The 20,439-nt window shown below is 39.8% G+C and overlaps 3 protein-coding genes across 9 annotated transcripts in view; 1 reads left to right on the top strand and 2 right to left on the bottom strand.

Moving 5' to 3' along the window:
- rc3h2 (ring finger and CCCH-type domains 2) overlaps positions 1 to 2,004 on the bottom strand; it is a 32,133-nt gene extending 30,129 nt beyond the window's left edge. For all 3 annotated transcript variants that reach the window (XM_084382321.1, XM_084382323.1, XM_084382324.1), the window contains exon 1: positions 1,540 to 2,004. The gene's annotated coding sequence lies outside the window, so the exon portion shown is untranslated. The remainder of the gene's footprint in view (positions 1 to 1,539) is intronic.
- A 4,388-nt stretch (positions 2,005 to 6,392) lies between these two features.
- Positions 6,393 to 13,693, bottom strand: LOC311274557 (zinc finger and BTB domain-containing protein 6-like). 3 transcript variants are annotated; one of them, XM_084382326.1, is made up of 4 exons: positions 13,625 to 13,693; positions 9,836 to 9,951; positions 9,227 to 9,541; positions 6,393 to 7,556 (listed from the first exon to the last, which is right to left on the bottom strand). In XM_084382326.1, the coding sequence occupies exons 2-4, from the start codon at positions 9,851 to 9,853 to the stop codon at positions 6,477 to 6,479; spliced, it is 1,413 nt and encodes a 470-aa protein (XP_084238452.1). In that variant the 5' UTR covers positions 9,854 to 9,951; positions 13,625 to 13,693; the 3' UTR covers positions 6,393 to 6,476. The 3 variants fall into 3 exon arrangements, with proteins under 3 accessions (XP_084238452.1, XP_084238453.1, XP_084238451.1); XM_084382327.1 differs by having other exon boundaries at positions 9,836 to 9,972; positions 13,625 to 13,680; XM_084382325.1 differs by lacking the exon at positions 13,625 to 13,693 and adding an exon at positions 13,313 to 13,395.
- The window catches only part of jak2a (Janus kinase 2a), a 35,210-nt gene continuing 28,259 nt past the window's right edge, over positions 13,489 to 20,439 (top strand). Inside the window, exon 1 of one of the 3 annotated variants that reach the window (XM_084382320.1) lies at positions 13,489 to 13,705. In XM_084382320.1, coding sequence (XP_084238446.1) covers positions 13,673 to 13,705 — 33 coding nt within the window. In that variant the 5' untranslated portion in view covers positions 13,489 to 13,672. Of the gene's footprint in view, positions 13,858 to 20,439 lie in introns of all 3 variants that reach the window. The other 2 variants (XM_084382318.1, XM_084382319.1) reach the window with 2 other exon arrangements.

Genomic DNA, 20,439 nt, shown 5'->3' with positions numbered 1-20,439 from the left:
TGTTTAATTGTTTAGGATTTCATGACTGAATAAACTGAATAAACAAACTGACTTTAAAGGACAACACAATTTCATACTGTTTTACTTTGTTTATACGTGGCGGACCCTGCCACCTTTCTAGCTTCAAACAGTGTTTTGGGGACCTTATTGTCCTCTGAGAACAACTTGTTCATTCAGTTATGGAAATAATATTCCTGAGATTAATGTTGTAAATATTACCTTTGTGAGTTGCTGAATTGCTTTCCCAAAACTGCATAGTGCCCCTTTGAATACATAGAAGGGGAACACAATACTAATCAGATTGTGTTTATATGAACAGTAACACTAGACTTTCCCTGTTTTACTGGTTTAGGAAGCTGCACCTGTTGGCTGTAAAATGAAAACAATGCTTGTAACTGCAGCCTGCAGGTAAATGATGAAGAGAAAGTTAAACTTTAACACTGAGAGTGGGAAATGCTTGTTAATCAACAGGCTGACAAAGTCAAGTTTATCAGTCAGTCTACAATAAAAGATCATATAAAAGCACATACTGCCATTATCACACACTTCGTTTAATGATTTTGTTTTTGTAAGGCAACACTACGCTATAACTGAGTCAGATCGTCCAGTTTTCCTGTGCCATCTGAAGATGTTCCATTCCATAATTTATCACAGGCTTACTACAGTTGTTTCAACATGTCTGCTCACTTGTTTTTGAGTGTACAGTGGGGGTATGTGGGTCCGTGTGATTATTTATTCATTACGCCTGTCATCAGTGTGTGTGGGGGTAGTTTCTAGATGGGAGGCTGGGCAACCATACAGCTCGCGCGCTGCTGTGTTATACAGCACATACACTGTAGTATATAAGCCTGCTTTATTGCCCCTGTGAGATGTGTCTGCAGTATGAGTTATGCAATCTTCCTGAGCCATCTGGTTAATGCAGCCGTGGATAATATAGTCAGAATATCAGGTTGCAGATCAGCAGGTTAAAGAGTAACCTCCAAACAACTTTATGATGGCGGTGCTGCATTTCACACAGTTAATAATAAGCAACACCTTAAGTTGGAAACTGCTCTGCTGGGGAGTCACTCAGAGAGCAAAAGTGTTGTTCCACTGCAAATTTCATCATCACGCTTGGATGGTAACATCAACCAGTCTCCACCAGTGCAGCAGCATATCTACAGTTTCATGTTGCTTTACAGCATGCAGTGACTGCCTCAACTCTTTCTAGAAAGCCCTGGTTTGCATTCGTAGCTGCCTCTGAGCTGTGGGCCCATCTTTTCAATACAACCACCCTTCTTAGAATAACCCACCAGCACCAGTTGCAGAAATTGATGATGAGCTAGTAGCCGAATAGTTCCAGGTCTAATGAAAATGAATTTCTGAAATCTGTGGCTGCTAAACGAGCCCTCATTTCCAGCGGGAGGGGAGCAAAAAAAAAAAGAAGAAGAAAACAGTCCTGATCTGAGATCAAAATGTCAAAGGCTTCGCACACATATAACAAGATCTCCATTTGAGGAGCAGGAGAAAGTAGCGCGCACCTCTGGATAAGTCACTTACCTCACGCACTACACCAGAGCACCAGAATAAACATATTCATCCACATCAAAATAATCGGGAAAAAATCTTCATCAGTTGCAAAACATGCGCAGCAGCCAGCCCTGGGAGGTCAACCGGGATGCGAGAGCGATGTGGCACTGCATTTCAGAGCATTACAGGCAGGTCCCTTGGTCCAGTTTTTGATCCTCTGCCCCCCTTTTCCGACTGCATATGACGGACACGTTCGCTCAGGTACAGCGAGCCACACACTCTCCGTTTGACAAACCGGAGCTGAGAGGAGGAGATGGTGGTATCGCTCCGCCGGTGATGGTGCCTGAACCTGAACTGCGCCTCAGACTCACGGCCGGGCTGCACAGAGCTGCTGCACCGCTCCGCATCACGCGTCCTCCGGCAGAGACGCGGTGGTTCTGTCCACCCTCCGACGGTTCGACGGAAAAGCCCGGTTGTCGGAGGAGCGGTGGGGTGGGTGGGGGGTGGGGGGGCACTATTTTAATGTTGTGAGCAAGGATAAAAAGATGTAAAGGGGCAAGCCGGAACAAGCCGCTTTTCGAGGCGTGGGCTGCCTGATTTTAAAGGAACAGACCGAGAGGCAGAGCAGCAGAGGATGCGCTTTAACAAGTGCGTCTGTCAGGAGGAAGTCCGCACACATACAAAACACGCACAGTTCCCGCTCGTATTATTGCAGCGTTTTAGAGAAGTGGAGTGGCGGAAGAAAAACATGCCTGAACTCACTTTGCCTCACCCATTATGTATGGTGTTTACTTTCCCCATAACATAATCGTATACACCTGCTTGATTGGCCACAACTCTGTAAAAAGGTGTAAGATTTGAGTCAAAAACAACCAAATGTTTACTTAAAATATCCCCAAAATGCGAAGAAATAACAGTTTTGACGTGATGGATGCTCCAAAGCTCTTGTGCTAGCGGTATAAACATCAACACTTCCACAGAGTTCCCATTCTAGCTGCAAAGCTAACTGAGCTAACTGCAGCTACAGCAAGCAGCAGTTAGCCGTTACTCTGGTGATATGCCACCCCTTATTCCAACATATTGCGCCTTTATATAACAGTTATTATTAGTCTTTTACAGCATTTAGTAGCAGCTTAAATACTATTTCACCACTTTCCAATCAATCAGCCACCCAAAAAGACGATGGCTAGAGAAAATCTGGAGGGAAATCAGGCCCTATTTCAAGGTAAAATAACATATCAATAAAATACTGTTGATGAGTGTAACCGACTGAGATTAATCCTATTAGACAGCTTCATCCTGCACATTATAATAGACTTAGTCTGGCATTAACAGGCGCATCATCCATGTGGGCTTTACCTCGGGTGTTTATAATTGCGTCACACTAGTAAACTCAGACTCTCTCCTCATTGACCTGCTGTTCACCACGTATGAGGACATAACGTGGTTCTAATTTGCTGTATGCTCTGCTCAATGACATTTTGCCTCAATGACATACTACTTCCTATATGCAGAATTATGACTTATTCAGCAAAACAAGGGGAGACTTAGGCCATAGAATAATTTAACTGGTCAGTGACACACAAGATCTGACATCCTCTGCACATCATTGTTGAAGCAAGCCATCCGCACATGCAGCACGCTCTTGGTTTGATAAAGTAACTTTAGTTAGACACAGGGACCTGTCTCTGTGGTAACAAGTGCTGCCTTTGTAAGAAACTCACGCTCAGTTACGTAATGAGTCTTGATAATAACTAAGTTAAACAGGAATTGAAACTTTCCTATCTGAATGTTTTACTTGGGTGCCTCATTTAAATGTGACTTACTGTCTGAGGCTGTTTGCATTATCAAATAGATTACCCTGATAAAGCTGCCAGTCAGTGTTGCAAACATGGGATCAGGAGATTAGCACACTCTTCTATTGTCCTGCAGCAAGAGCAAATTAATGTTTAACACCTCGCCACCTCTGTACAATAGTGCCACACTGCTTAAGAAAACTTGGCCCTTATAGTAAGGCTATTATGCTATATAGGGACGCATTGCTGTAAGATACATCCCCCCTCTCTGTGTGTGATTGTGGCTGCAGGTTATGCTGCATCAACATGATGTGGAAACAATCATCAGAGCAACTTGATGTCACTGTAAAGCTGTATCTTCAAAGTGTTTGTACAAACTCATGTGAAGCTTTTAAAAATAGTGTTTTCTGAATTGCATCCTTAAACCACATAACTTGAGTGAACGATGTATTTGAGTTTGTACAGCGAAGTACACCAAACATTTCAATGCCGATGTCAATCATTGCAATCTGGCATACAGTCTGCATACTTTATGTGTTTAATATAAACACTACTTTGGATGTTACATTCTAACAACAAATAGAGCTTTTATTTTCTTTGCTTGTGGGCTACTTAGCCATGCTAACAGCACATGTTGGCAGCATGGCTCTAGGGATGTCTGTCAGTTGGCCGACCTCTTTGGTCCCGACTGAATTATCTTAACAGCTATTGGATAAAATGCAATTAACTTGTCAACAGATATTCATGGTCTCTAAAGGATGAATCCCACTCCAACCTGTGCTTTACTGCCACCAGCAGGTTGAAATTGGTGTCTTTTTTGTGTGAATTGTCTTGACAACTGCCATAACATTCACAATCCAAGGTGCACAGAGGATGAATTGTAAACTAGTTAGAAATCATCAGGTCAAAATTTTGGGTTTAGGACAAAATACTTTTAAAACTCATGACATACCATCAGTCTCATTTGCTTTGTGTTCTTTGTAGGCTTGCAAATTGTGAGCATGCTAACAAGCTGAGCAAAGATGGTGAACTCAACATTAAGTAAACATTAAAGCAGATGAACACCAGGATTAACATTGTCGCTGTGAGCACGTTAGCATGCTAATGTTAGAATTTAGATCAATGAACCTGTGCCTTAGTAAGTTAGTAGCTAGCTCTTAGTCTTGTAGAAGATTTTCACATTTCTTGCAGTAGATTATATATCATAACTGTTGAAATATGAATATTTGTGCTTTATAGCTTCAGAAAAATATCAAACACAAGTGCTGTATTGTTTTTAGCTTTATTTATTAAGGGTAGTTCTGCTGAGAGCAATGTTATCTTTACAGGCTTGCATTAGCTTGAAAAGTTGCACACATTCATACCTGTACAAGCACAGTCTGATCTGTTGGCCACTGAGCAGCTCGCCTCAGCTCTACTGGATGCGTTTGGGATTGAGGGCTCTGCTTGCTCAAGGGCATTTCAGCGGTGGTTATGAAGGCGGGGCAGGTGCTGCTCTTTCATCTTCATGCTCCCTCCATGCAGCTCATCTTGGGATCATAGGTGTTTGAAAAACATCTCTCCCACCAACATCAGAGTAAATGGACTTGGTATGCAATGATGGTCATGAATGCATATTCTTAAATGTTTTGATTAATCATAAAAATACCCAAAAATGTTTTTTCTCCATATCCATATCACTTATATCACACACTTTCATCTGTGTATCTACCACTTCTCCTTCATCTTCCCCATTGCCGTTAACCTCCTGATATGTTTTACCTCTCATTCATAATGGAGGTGCCCCAAATGCTACATCGACTGTTTGTATTCGTGTGTGTGTGTGTGTGTGTGTGTGTGTGTGTGTGTGTGTGTGCCCTTGTTTTTCTATATTTTCTAGGGTAGCCTGCTCACATTTTGGGGTCCGACAGCATTGTGGGGACCAAAATACTGGACCTCATAGTGTAATCATGACATTTTAGGGTGTAAGTTAGGGTAAGGTTAGGGTAAGGGGAAGGGTTAGGCAAGTAATGGTTCGTGTTACAGTAAGGGTATGGCTCCAGGAAAAAAAATGTGAGTCTATGTATAGTCCCCACATGTGATGAGAATAAAGATGTGTGTGCTTATGTGTCTCTTTTCTACACACCCTATCATGCGTTCATTATTTCCACACAGGCTCAGAGATTTCAAATCAGTGGCGCCTCAAATGCCCCGAGGAGGGCAACAGCTACTGTTCCATACACTGAGATGAGTGATGATTACATTTCTGGACTGGAAGGAGAAAGGGGTTAGAGGGAGAGATGTGAGGAGAAAGAATGGAGTGCGAGAGCATGGAAACCCTCTCAGCCATGCGGGAGAACCCACTCACTTATAACGTAATGCTCAGCGAGCTGCACACAATTCAGTCGGGTCAAATAGAGAAGCAACGGTTGTCTGTGAACCCCAGACTAAGTATAATGTAGACAGTGTCTGTCTTACAGTATTCAGCCAAGCCAAGAGGTAATCTTTTAAAACTGTGATGCACTTGCTCTATTTTATCATATACACACATTTTCCTCCAAGATTAGTTGCAGTAATTACAGCAATGTTCACATATTAACTCTTTTATAAAGTGTCAGTCTTACATGACAACATTTTGTCTCCTATAGTTTAGACAGTTACATAAAGCTTATCTTCTTAATAAAGCAGAATAAACTGTGGTTGGAGAGGCAACAGGGGCACAAATCTAGTTTGCTGTAAACACTCTGCAGGAGTGCACTCAGAGGTGTTGGAAGCTATGCCCAAATCAACCCTACATGAAATTGCATTAACAATTATACATGACAGATGATATACCATAATGTAATTTGTACATTGCATTCTTAATTCAGGTTATTGTACTAACAGAGATGGAGGAAATGCTGCAGAAAGCACAGAGGGACCCTTACTACTTTTCATTAGCTAGATGTACACTGCAAATGCATGACGGTAAATCAGTGAAAGTGTCGTCTTCTGTACTTTGAGACTTTTGCTCAAACGTTAAAAAAAGAAATCGAACACAAAATAATAAATGTTTTAATTTAATACCTTGACTTTATTACCCTCCATGCCAGGGTCATATGTCTCATATACTGTGCTGTCTGACACCTTATTTGACACGCTCACAAATAGTTTAGCAACCACCAGCATTATTCTAAAACTGCTTCTTTATCATCAGTCCACAGCCTCCTCAAGCACGTTTTGCAGGCTGCTCTTACCATGAATGTCCTTCAGGTGGCGCCTGAGACCTGGTTTCTGTGCAAAGTGCACAGCACAGTAGTTGCACTTATGAGGCTTGTCCCCTGTGTGCAAGTTGAGGTGGTCTTGCAGCGTGGCCCTCTGGGAAAATGTCTTGTGGCACAGCGGGCATCGAAAAGGCTTGACACCAGTGTGGACGTGTATGTGGTGTATGAGGTTACTCTTCTGGGAAAAGCCTTTCCCACAGACCAAACACAAGTAACGTCTGTGCTCCTTCAGATGGCCCAGATAGCTCTCCAGGTGTTGGAAGACTCTGTCACACCTCCTGCACAGGTATGGCCTACGGACAATTATGCCGTCTGAATCTTCAGTCAGCTCATCTCCGGAACAGTTACTCTTTGGTGCTCCAGGGAGACAAAACAGCTGGGAGTTCATCAGCTCTCGGCAGTCTTGCAGTTGAGCTGCCAGTAAAAACATTTCCTCCTCTTCTCTTTTACCTTCCCATGCTTCTTCACCTTGGTTTGAGGAAATGTCCACCAATTCTTCATTTGTACTTGAACTTCCTCTAGTTGGGGAGGACATATGATCTTGGGCAGCTTTTGGAGGGCTAAGGTTAATACGGTTATCTTTATCTGATGGATTGTTTGTGTGAACAGGTGGGATATGTTCATCCTCCTCTGACTTGAGACAACATGCTGCATCTGCAAATGGCTCTGTTTTAGCTCTAAAAACGCGCTTATCATCTCTGACCTCCTTCAGTCCATGACTATCCACCTTGTCATCTTGGCTGGCCCTCAACTTTATCTCAACTGCTCCACCTTCCTCTGTACTTGCTTCCTGGATGCTGAAACTGGGCTGGGCTGCATCCCTTTGCTCCTGATTGTTGAGGCTATATAGCTGCTGGACTGTCTTCTCCTCTGAGTGTCTCTCCAGTTTCAAGAAAGCAAGAGTGGGACTGAGATACTGGGAGACAGCCTGGACACACTTCTTCACCACTTGACTCATCTGGAGCGCACTGGCTGCAGTCAGGTAGCTCACCAGCTCTCTCAGAGGGACCTATATAATGGAAACCAAGGAAAAAAAAAAGTGCTTTGATAACAAATTAAAACAACCAAGAGTACATGATGCATCTTTAACTTTCAAATCACGTAACACACACTCTTTTGTTGTTGAAACATTAGGTCTGTTTCTTATTTCTAATTCAGTGCCAGAACTATTGATGTTGTTCCACATATAAAAATTGGTCTGGCTCAGTGAAGGGCTGCACAGCAGACCTGTGGCAGACGCAGGATGTTTGCGCGAAGGGGGACCCATCTGTGAAACTTCTGAACTTTGCAGATGACACCACAGTCCCGATGACTGTGGTGTCCGGGAAGGGGGCTGAGGCGGCATACAGACGGTATGTGGAACAGCTGGCTTTCTGGTGTGGTCAGAACAATCTGGAGCTGAACCCGCTCAAGATCGTGGAGATGACAGTGGACTTCAGGAGAAGAAGAACCCCTACACTCCCCCACCCCTCACAATCCTCAACAGCACAGTGTCTACTGTGGACACCTTGAGGTTCCTGGGAACCAGAACCAGGAAAAAGACCCAGCAGAGGTTGTACGTTCTGCAGTTCAACTTGCCTCAGGAGCTGCTGATTCAGTTCTACACCAGGATCATACAGTCGCTTTTCTGCACTTCCATCTGCAACCAAACAGGACAGGAACGGACTGCAAAGAACAATCAGGTCTTCAAGAAAAATAAGCCGACATGCCCTCCATACGGGACTTGTACTTGTCAAGGGTCAGGAAACGGGCAGATAACATCTCTGCAGACCCCTCACACCCCAGACACAAACTGTTTAAGCCTCTCCCCTTCTGGTTGCCATTAAAGAGCACTGTACGCCAAATTGACCAGACACAGAGACAGTTTCTTCCCCCAGGCTGTCACTCTGATGAACACTTAACAGTCAGAGTGTCAGAAAAACCACTGTGCAATAACCCCTGACCTCCATGCATCTTTGCAGATTGTTTTTTTATATACATGTTATTGGAAATTAGATTTAATGTTTAAAAAACTATTCCCTGTACATTGAGAGCAAACTTAAACGGAGTCAAATTCCTTGTTTGCTTACACATACTTGGCCAATAAAGCTGATTCTGATGTTTGAGGGGCAGGGGGGGAAAAACTCAAAAGGGCACCAGCTACAGTATATGCGGTGCGGCGCCAGCATGCTGAAAGTCGTGATACATTTATACTGAAATAGCTACAAACCCTGGTTAAGATAAAAACATTTTATTATTGGCAGTATATCACATTTTGCCCACCGGAAGGGCACCCTATAGGGCACTACATCATGTTTTGTCCACCGGAAGGGCACCCTATAGGGCACTACATCATGTTTTGTCCACTGGAAGGGCACCCTAGTAGGCACTTTATCGTGCTTTATCTACAATAGGGCTGTGTTCTGGCTAACAGATCTGTGGACTGTAAGTCATTGCTGTATTCAGGCCGAGAGTAAGCAGGGTGTGTGGCCTGTCACTGGGCCAAACCAATTTTGCAATGTGGGAATTCTTGTAACGTGTCATTCTGACACTGTTTTGCCATTATTTCATCTTAATAGTACAATATAGGAGCTGTAAAATAGTTTATAACTGGGATAGATTTAGGGATATGATAACATTCTGAATAATCTACCATGTTTTACTTAAAAAAGTTCAGAGAAGCTGTAGATTATTTTGTACCTCCAAGAGCCCGGTGTAGCAGGACAGGAGAAGTCTCTTCCCAACCTCCACACTGGAAACAACCCCCACATTCAACTCAGCCAGGCCTTCGTGGAGCAGGAATTGGTCCCGTAGGAAGTCTGAGGACGCTGCAAGCACCACTCTGTGACCGTGGAAATGGAGAGGCTGGGTGGTGGTGCCTTGCGGACCACCAAAAAGGAGTGTGATATCACAAAAGCGGTGCTCCTCTCTCAGAGCGTCCATTTTGCTGAGAATGGAGTCACCATGGGTCGGGAAATGAAAGTGTAGAGTGTCGGAGGAGCTCGACATGATGGTCTGCGTGGATTTAACAGAATATTTGGTTTAAGGTTTGTCAGAGTGTGAATGCAGAAAAAACATCTGCGAGCTGCATAGATAACTGTCTTTATATGTTGTGGGATTTTTCTGCCACTTATGATACATGCATTTGGCCTGTATCTACTGATTCACAGCCAAATTACAATTCCCCACAACCTTTCATCATTATAATGAGGTATTTTCGTCATGCATTTAAGCAAAACCTAAAGCACTACAATCAGTTAAATAGCAGAGACAGAGAGAGTGCACATGGAAGTGATGACCCAGCCCCACCTTTTCCTGCAGGCTCATCCCGAGGTGATGGATCCGGTGGGTGAAAAAAGCTGCTTCTCTTGGTTGAAAACCACAATTAACTTGGTGAGAACAGTATGTCTCTGTTCGTCTGATGCCTAAGAGTTTAACCACAATTACTGACAGAAAAAAGAAAACACATGTAGAAGGATGAGATGTATTTTCCCACAGTGTAAAGCAGCGGCCATCCCGACTCTCCCTGTCTTTTCTGCTGAGGATCTTGAATTTGGACAGCAGTGTGTGTGTGTGTGTTGTGTTGCGCAGGAGCTCACGCACTAATTAACCCCTTCAGCGCCTTAATTTCACCCAGGTTTTTACAAAGGCACAGAGGGGTCCTGGCGTAATATTGTATGGACGAGTTTTGAGAGAGTGTGCAATATACTGATATAATGCAATTCAGAAGCCAAAATGTGCAAGTGATATTGGCAAGACTATCTACAATACCTTCTTTATTAGAGTGTTATAAGCATGTTCTTAACCAACAAGAGGCATTTTAATTGTGTAAGAGGCAATCAAACTATAGGCTTGGAAACACCAGGACGGATTTTAAAACAAAAACTAACTGACATCCACGGAGCTGACAGTGGAACAGTTTGAACATGAAGACAACCAGAGGAACCTCACTTACAAAAAAATAAAAAAATAAAATAAAATACTACTTATATTGAAGCTGCTGGTGTACAAGAGAAAAAGCACCAAGAGATTAAATAAAAAAGGGTTGTAATTCTGTTCTTTTTAAAACAAATCAACAATAAATAAATAAATAAATGAATAGCTTCCTGCTGTTGATGTGGCTTTGTTCAGTTAACTTCCTGCGAACGGATATTGTTTCTCTGTTGGCCTGTTTTGGGTTTCCCCACCAACCACAATGAAATGTAACTAGATACATTTACTCAAGTACAATTTTGAGTAACTTGTACTTTACTTGAGTATTTCAAATGTTGCACTTTTTCCTCTCCCACATTTATTTGATAACTTCAGTTGCTAGTTACTTTGCAGACCGCACGCTGCATCAGAGCCAAAGCAGCACCTTTTGAAATGTATTTATTTTATCCGCCATCGGATAAAAAAAAAACCCCACTGATTCTGATGATCAGAATAATTCTGAACATCAGATCTGAACTCAGAACTCAAGTATGACTTTTGGCTACTTTTTACAATACTGCTTACTCGTCGTATTTTATGTGATAACTTATGTGATAAATTTACATCTATATGTCTTGAAAGTATGCACAGTCTGTGGTAGATTGTGAAATGTACTTCACTGCCTTCATATCTATGCTGAGTAAATTCTGCATTCCAAGATGAATAAATAACATTATGTCAGGATGAACAGGATTTTGAAATCGTTCATCTGGAATGTTTTCACAGGTGAAGAGCAAAGGGATCATGTTAGCAAGACATCAATCTGGAAATGTAAATGATTACTGTTAGCTTTATCACCTATGAGCAAGATAATCTGTTTACAGATTACAAAATCTCTTATCACTTTTAAAATATGAGGCGATGATGAAATGAGATAGCGCAGAAGTGTTTACTACTGAAACAAGAGGAACGGTTTACTGTTATCAAACACACTTTTTTTCCCCCAGGTCTAGTCCAGCCAAACTTACACAGAAAGAAATGATTCATAGATACAGTGAATAATAGTTTCAAGTATTGCTGGAAGTGGTCCTGTGTCCACAGATGATGATTAGACAAATTCATGGTTTGCATACACAATTTAGACATGAAAAGGTTTTACATGAAACAGTTTGGTCATAAAACTGTGTCATTTATTCTGACTTAAGAGAAAATAAATTACTTTCTCACAGAAATTTACTGCACTGACATTTTTGAGGAGGATGGAAGAAGAATAAAGAAGTTAGAACAGCTTAAGTATATCTCCAGCACAAGTAAAAACCATACCCTGAAAGTAGCTATAACCAGTGTTGTTAAAAGTACCCCACAGTATTTGAGTAAAAGTAAAGATTTTGTGTTCAAATATAACTACGGAAGATGAAAGTCACCCTTACCAGTAGTGCTTGAGCAAAAGCTTTGAAGTACATGTAAAAGTAAATTACACATATATTTACTTATACTGTATACTATCCTACGAAATAATCAAACCTGATATTCAACATTTTTGTGATTATTGGAATGTTTTTTTTAAATCCAATTTCCAATAAAATAAATTAATCTAAAAATGTGACACTTTGGTATTGATGGAGCAAACTGCAAAGTAACTAGTAACTAAAGTTATCAAATACATGTATTGGACTAAAAACTACAGTATTTGGATAAAAAATGTAGTGGAGTTAAAGTATTTAGTAGCAGTAAATAGAAACACAAAAATAAAGTACACGTACACTTAGTTATATTCCATCAGTGGCTATAACTATTTATTAAATTTAGTTGACTAAAAGGTATGATATTTCCCTATGATATACTGTATAGTGGAGAGGAACTTAAGAGTAGTACCAAGTAACTTAAAATTGTGCTCAAGTACAGTACTTGAATAAAATAACTTACATTCCAGCAGTGACTATCAATTAAAGGTAGTGGAGTAAAAGGTACAGTATTCATCTGTGAGTGGAGTATAATTATAAAGTAGTACCAAGTAACTTAACATTGTGCTCAAGTATAGTAGTTGGATAAATTTACTGAGTTACATTCCTCTTAAATGTAGTGGAGTAAAAGGTAAAGTATTTACCTGTGAGTGGAGTATAACTATAAAGTAGTACCAAATAGTTTAAAATTACTTGAGTAATTGTTGAATAAAAGTTACATTACATCAGTGGCGGTATTTACAAATTAAATGTGGTGGAGTTAACAGTACAATATTTACCTATGACTGGAGTAGTACAATAAAGTAGCACCAAGTCCTAAAGTAAAGTACTTGAGTAAATGTACTTACATTCCATCACTGGATTTAACTATTAATTAAATGTAGTGGAGAAAAAGGTACACTGTTTTCCTATCAGTGGAATAGAATGATAAAGTAACAAAAAGTAACTTAAAATTGTACTCAAGAACAGTACTTGAGTAAATGTACTTAGTTACATTCCATCACTGGCAATAACTATCAACTAAATGTAATGAAGTAAAAGGTACAGTGTTTCTCTTTGACATGTAATGGAGTAGCAAAAAGTTACTTAAAAATTGTACTCAAGTACAGTACTTATGTAAATATACTTAATTCCATCACTGGCAATGACTATCAACTAAATGTAATGAAGTAAAAGGTACAATATTTCCTGAACAGTGGAATTGAATTGTAAAGTAGAAAAAATTAACTTGTTACTCAAGTACAGAACTTGACTAAATGTACTTAATTACATTCCATCACTGGCAATAACTATCAACTAAATGTAACGAAGTAAAAGATACAATAACATTGTACTCAAGCACAGTACTTGAGTAAATAAAGGTACTTAGTTACATTCCATTTCTGGCTCATACTTTAAAGTAACTAAGTACCAGTATTCCGGGTCTTGCCTTTCTTCATTAGCCCTGGGAACTAAAACGGAGTCAGTAAAAAGAGGGTTCCTTGAGAAACGCGGAAGAAGAAGGCAGCCCTCAGTTAGTGAGTCAGTGGGTCAGAAACAGACGGAGGCATCCTGCTCCGCCCTCACCACCACCACCACCTTCATCATCATCATCGCTCAGCGCACTGTCATCTGCTTTTAGGAGGAGACAGTCGAGAGGGGGGAGACAGGCTGATAGTTTGCGCTTTGTAATTAAACACAAGCGTCATGTCAGGCAAAGAATGGTGAGTTCGGTGAGAATTACCGAGTGGAGAGATGAAAACAGTTGAGGAAATGATGTGAGGACGACGGAATGGCAGCTGACGAGGAAAATAACGACGCAGAGGTACTTTAGTTTAACAGCTAACGTCAACCGTTAGGTCAGCTAGCTAACATCGTGAGCCCGTTCAAGTTAACTGTGTGGACTACAGACAGACCTGTGTTGATTCAGGAGAGGCCAAGCAGGCAGAGGGCAACAGAAAACAACAGCCACAGACAGTAAGTGTGACTAAGAGCGTGTGTGAGAGCGTGTGAGAGTGTGTGTGGATGTGTTCACGTACACTAACTCACAACACCAGTTCCAGTTAGCTTAGCAAGCGCAACTATTCATCTGCTGCCAAGTGATCTGTGATATATTTCGCATCCGAAGTCAAAGGAAGGGAGCTTGTGTTTTTATGATTATCACTTCAATAAAAGTTTTGAACGAAAGTCACAAACCAGAGATTTAATAAGTTGGAATTGGTCCTGACAGATGTGAAATATTCATCTCCTCCATCTACAGGTGTGATGTTTCACTACAGGTTTATTTATACTCTGTTTCTGGTTCATTATCAGTAGAGGTACAGCTATCTGAAGCTAATGTTATTGTAATTAAACAGCCATGCAGTAAATCCTATCTTAATAAGGGTTGTAATGATTAGTTTTTGTTTAAGAGGTTATGACAAGAGCTGTATTTTTGAGGCTGATACCTAAATTTATATTCGAGAGTTTGAAACCAGTGTGTCGGCCAATATTTATTCAACACTCCTTTTTTGATAAGGATCCCTTGAATTTGGTATAACGAAAAGTGACCAAGCTTAAAGGGGCACTGTGTAGTTTTGGAGAAGAAATTCAAACTCAGAATTTCAAGATTTACAATATTAATGAGGTAATAATACCAACTCTAATACCAATCCTAAATAAACAAGCTGTTCTCAGAGGAAAATAAGGTCCCCAGAACACTGTTTGGCGCTAGAAAGGTGGCAGGGTCCGCCACCATAAACAAAGTAAAGCAGTATGAAATTTTGTCATCCTTTACGGTCAGTTTGTATATTCAGTTTATTCAGTCATAACAAAGAAGAGAGTTTGTTTATTAAGTTTCTTTTAGTCAATGAAGATCTTTCTCTTCTGATCAAAACTACATAGTCCACCTTTTTATGGGGAGCCATATTGATATTGGAATTTTCTGGGCGTGCAGTTGTTTTGGAAGCGAGTGACTGAGAGACTGCAGGATGGATCGCGATGAGGTAGTGTATTAATATGTGTTATATGTGATTGGACCTGAGCACAGGCATTAAGAATAACTATATAAATATAATAGTCTTTTCGCTGATGGTCTCATTTGCTGTTATAATCATCAGAGGGATCACAAGACTTTCATAAACACTTAAAAGTTCCTCGTAGTCACTTTAAACAATCATTTTTGATAAGGATGTTTTGAATGTGGTAATTAAAGAAAAGTGACTAGCAGGATGAATTTGACAGGTCTCTCTGCAGGACAAACCTCACAGAGACGCTGTTTCTACCTCAAAACATACCTCAATCAGTTTTGTAGATGTGTTGATTCTTTGTGGGGATTTTGGATGGTGCTGTTGAATTATATTGCTGTTGTTAGAGCTTGTTAAAAAGGTGCAGACAAGGTGATTTCCTTTTCCATTAATCAACATTTTTCTAAAGCAGTTTAAACAAAAACTGAACATTATACAGCCTTCATGTGTAGGTATGTTTGAGCCTGTTTATACCTGGCATTAACATGCATCTTGGGTGATCCAAACACAAGTGGACATTTACATTAGAATCTCATTTTTCTGCTCTATGCATATAAATATATAAATAGCTACATCACTGGCTGACAATGTTTTTTACACAAAGAAAGAATTTGTCATAGACAGTGTCACAAAGTTGATCACATTTCGAGTAAGAGAAGAGTCTGTTTAAAGGGAGTCTGGGGATTTTCTCTGCCAGTGACAAATAAGTAGCCTATTACTGTTCACTGTATATATAAGAAAATGTTGTCTTCTTATGTAAATCTAGTGTAAATGGTGAAATCAGTTGAAACTGTGTTCAAACAGCTTTGAAATGTTGAAAAGGAAGCACCAAATAAGACAGACAGGCTAACACAGCGATGCCCTGGCAAGGAAAGAAACCACTTAATGTTTTGTATTTAATGTTGAATCTAAGATAAGGCTCGAATGATTTAGAATTTGCTGTTTTTTTAATTTTATTTCCCGTCACTCAACTGCCAAGGAAATGGGGGATACTGACGTTATTAGTTAAATGGTGCATTGAGTTGAAACAGACCGTGAGTTCACAAACATCTGCTGCAATGCAGGTAAGAAAGCCAAAGCACATAACTTGCATTGCAAATGTAGCCAAATGTAAACCAGATGGTGTCAAATCCACATTGCATGTGGTAGTGGCTATTATACTGAGGAGGTCAGTTGCGAACATGTACTGTACACGGCCCTTAAAATTGGCACCGGACTCATGTTGGTGTCCTGTTATGGTAACAGCCATTATGACCTGTGACTGGATCACAATACGTGTTGGTGGTTGTTTACAGTGATATTTCGAGATGTCCACTTGTGCTCAGATCACCCAAGTCACATGTTAATGCCAGGTATAAACAGGCTTATTATTCACAAGCCACTCTAGTCAAGTCTCTTCAAAGCCGTCAAGTTATTTTTCTGTTCAGGCTTCATAATGTTGGCACGGTTATCTGGTTTTGAGAAGGTAAGAAGGGCTGTTTGCCATGTTTTAGTCAGCCCCAGCCAACACTACTAATATGGATTCTTGAAGTGAGTGTAGACTTTGTGAAGGGGATGACTGCACTGAGGAAGTAGATACAGTATTAACTCAACTTTTATCACAACAAGACAATACTTAGCATGATATCTTTTTAGGGTAAGACATGCTGTAAATGGTGTGGAGTGTGTATGGAGTGTTTTGTAAATGTTGTTTTCATGTTTGAAAAAGAAAGTACATATGACCCAGATTTTTTTTTTACATAATAGTTTTAATAGTATGTAGGCAGTGTTGATTCATTAGGCTACTCGTCAAAGCACTTACAGCCTATTTAGCATATTTTGTTAAAGGTCTTTACTGGAAGAACATAATCGGTGACATGTATGGGGAAAGTACATTATTCTTGCATCAGGGATCATGTATAACTTTCTGCAGGTTTTATCCAGGTCACATGCAAAGAACTGCACTGTCAGCAGCTGTAATGGAGAAAAAAGAGTTTGCTAGTTCAGAATGGAACAATCAGCAACAGAAAAAAGCAGCAGTTACTTGTTTTTCTATGTCACTTTTTTTGCCAAAATAATGTTCAGCACAGTCTTAAGAGTAATGGATCATAGAGAGTTTGCATCCCCCACTGTGGTGTGGTTTAGGGTAAAATGAAATTTGAAATTACTCTGTGTTTACAGTCTTAATTCACACACATTCACATTTAGTCACTTACTTGAGACTATTATTTTCGTGATTTATCAATCAATCATGTAGTCTATAAAATGTCAAAAATGTGATAAATGCTAGTCATCGATAAGCCTCTTTATATACTTTCATAAGATGCATTTAAGAGGCTAAAACCAGCAAATGTTTGACATTTCTGCTTGAAAAATGACTGAAATAATTAGCCAAATGGTTGGCAACTTTTCAATCGATTGACTAATTGATGATTTAACTTATCGTTGCAGCTCTAATCTAAGCTTTTACACTGTTGAAGATCAGCATTACTTTCACTGTTATTTGTGGTTGTTGAACCAGTTGGAGGTGTCGCAAAAATAGTACTCTTTGTCAATATAATTACTTTAACATCTCCACTGAAAGACACATTTTTTTATTTTTATGCATCATTAAAGTAGTTTTTTTCCCCCCCTGGTCTTGTATTGCACTTCAGCTGGATATTTGTGTTCACTCATTCGTAGTGAGTGACAGATGCATGTATGTTTGTGTTTGTGACAATGTTTATGATGCCCTATTGCAAAGCCACTCTTGAAAAAGAGATTTTAATTTCAAAGAGATCAATATGTATTAGTTAAGGATCCCTTTTAAAACAACCTTGTCCATTATGCTGTCTTTTTAATAGCTTTTAAACACAATGCTTCTGTCATTTTAACATAAAAAGAGCCAGCACTCAGACAATACAATCACCCATGCAACAGGGAAGGGAAACGCCTGTGTGTTCCCCATTTCACTTTCATTACATGAGTCTGTTCTGTACATTTTGTTGATGACATAATGTGAAAAAGGACTTTCTTTTTCTGAATGTTAAGGGATGGCTTAGGAGTGACAGAGGTCCCTACCTACAGTACAATGCTTTTTCTTTTCCAGTCCTCCAGTAGTGAGCCCTCAGGATACAAGCTTGGCTATCAGGATACACATATTATTGTTATGTGTTGATAAAGCTGCCTCTGATTACGCTGCCTGTAATTCCTTTATCTCAGTTGTAACTAATAGGTGGCTACTGGCCACACTTCTGCAATAGGAAGTAACACCCCAAAAAAGTGCTATTACGATAGTATTTTGTTGTTTTCACTGCCCGGCTACTTTTTGTAGTCAGTTTTGGGGAAGTGTGAACCCACTGAGACAACTTCAGTGTTGTGTCAGTGTATGGGAGGTGGGTGAGCAGTAATGCCAAGGAAAATATGAACTTTAGACACAAGTCTCTGTTATTGTACTGTTTGCTCAGTGACTGAAGATTACATCCCACAGTTAAACCAACTGTTTTGGCAAACTTTTCTAGCCTTCTGGCCTTTTGTCATTGTTTCCTTCTTTGGCATATGAGAAATAATATTAAGAGAGGCGGAGATATCTTTTCAAAAGATAAAAGGGGGTTTTCCTGCCTAGCCCTCTGAGAGATTCACAACAGACGGTACAGTTTACATTAATAGCTGAAGGCGGGGGGTTACTAGTCAGAATATGAATACAACGGCAGGTATGAAATTATTGTTGAGTTTCTAGCATTAGATGAGCAAGATTAGTAACAGGAAAAGCTCTCGTGTTATACAGTACAAACTAGAGCTTGTACAGTATATTGTCCAATTTTTGCTGATATGAAACCTTTTTTTTTCAAAGATTTTCAAGGTACTTTATTGTTCTTTAATTAACAAACACATACAACACAAAAAAACCCCCACCAATTTCTTCATTTAGAATCACTCAATGGAGTGCTATAGGGATGACATATTTTTGTCCAAAGTGGGGCCGTGGGCCAAAGTTGCCCCGCCATATGGTTCAAATCAGCACACCAAATATTTCTAGAGAAAAAATTATATATTTAAAGGTGTAATATGTAAGAATTTGTGTTGGAAATTTTATCAACCAAATGTGAAGTACCGTGTTGAAGAGGTATCTGCTGAAGTGCGAGTGATGTAAGCACCTACAGTTACCTGGTGCTCCAAGCTCACAGTACAGACCACTAACTCCAGTGCTACCTGAGTGAACTGGCTAATGGTAGCTACTGTAAGCAGCATTTAGTGCAAAATCTGGTGAAATGCTGCTCCTTATTTGTTCCAATTATAAATTCGACAGGTGGCAAATTCTTACATATGGACCAAAATAATTATGATATAAATGTGTGTTAACTCTGTTTTATTTTTGTAAGAACAAATGCTCTTTAAATATGTAGGAGCCCTAGTTCATTTTTCATTTTCACAATCCGAGAATGGTGGGCAGATAGACACTTTGAAGTCAGTTGGGATACTAGTACCATTTTTCATGTTAAAAATGCTATAGGTGTTTGCGTTTGGCTTGGACCCTGCTGTTAAGTTCCAGTTTTGGTCCTCCAGGGGAGAAAGTATTGGCACAGCTACTAGCGATCTACATCGCAGTCACGTGACTTAATTGTCACTACCACTAAGCTTCCAACATTATACTATACACACTTCACTGTAAACTGATCAATCTACAAGATGTAAAGTTAAGGTTTTGAACAGTTTGTAACTAATGTCCGCCTGCAAAGATGGACTAGTAAGTAGATGAGTCTGGTGTTTAATGACATTTAATGTCCCAGACACCCTTTGTAGTCTCATAAATGCTTTTTAATTAAAACGTCGGGTGTTTACTGAGTTTTTTTATGTCAAAGAACAAAACGTGAACATTTCTTAAGATTGTGTTAACCCCATACCAAATCCCCATTCAAAAACCCATTGACTTTGAGACGAGGGAACTGGAAGTGCAAAAATGACAGCTGATTTCTGAGTTTTAGGACTTATTCCTGCGGCAGTCTGTAGCAACAGCCTAGACAGCCATCTTTACGTACATACAGTACATACCACTACAGAGGGATCCCTTTTTACTGCTTGTCACGTTGTAATTGTAATTGTTTGTAATACAAACACATAACATGGGGTGTTTTTACATTTTAGCTATAAGAAAGGGTTAGTAAAAATAATGACTAATAATAATAGATAAGTTGAAAGAAAATGTAAACAAATGAGGGGCATTTTCTGGGAATTATACTTTATCCACTTCTCTCAAATGTAGTTTTCTGAAGCCTCATAGAAAAGTGATGCTTTCCATGGCAAACAAACTTGTTTTGTTGTTGTTATTGTTTCAGTGCGCAATAATGTTTATTGTTTAACCGTGAAATGTCCTGCTTCAATCACGTATGTATCTTGATGAACACATTTGAGGGATCAATGAAAAACATGTGTTAATCTAAATACTAAGAATATGGGCCAATATATTCTTATCAGAATATATTTACTCCCTAATATTGGTATCGGCATTGGCCCCAGAAATTCAGTATTGGTCAGGCTCAATCTACAGGTAGCTTAGTGGGTATGTTGTTGTAATTAGGATATAGTTTGTCCATGC

This window comes from Pagrus pagrus (assembly GCF_965226575.1).
Source record: "Pagrus pagrus genome assembly, chromosome: 19".
Taxonomy (NCBI): Eukaryota; Metazoa; Chordata; class Actinopteri; order Spariformes; family Sparidae; genus Pagrus; species Pagrus pagrus.
Note: the sequence above shows the minus strand (reverse complement) of the source record. Positions and strands in the feature narration are given on the sequence as shown.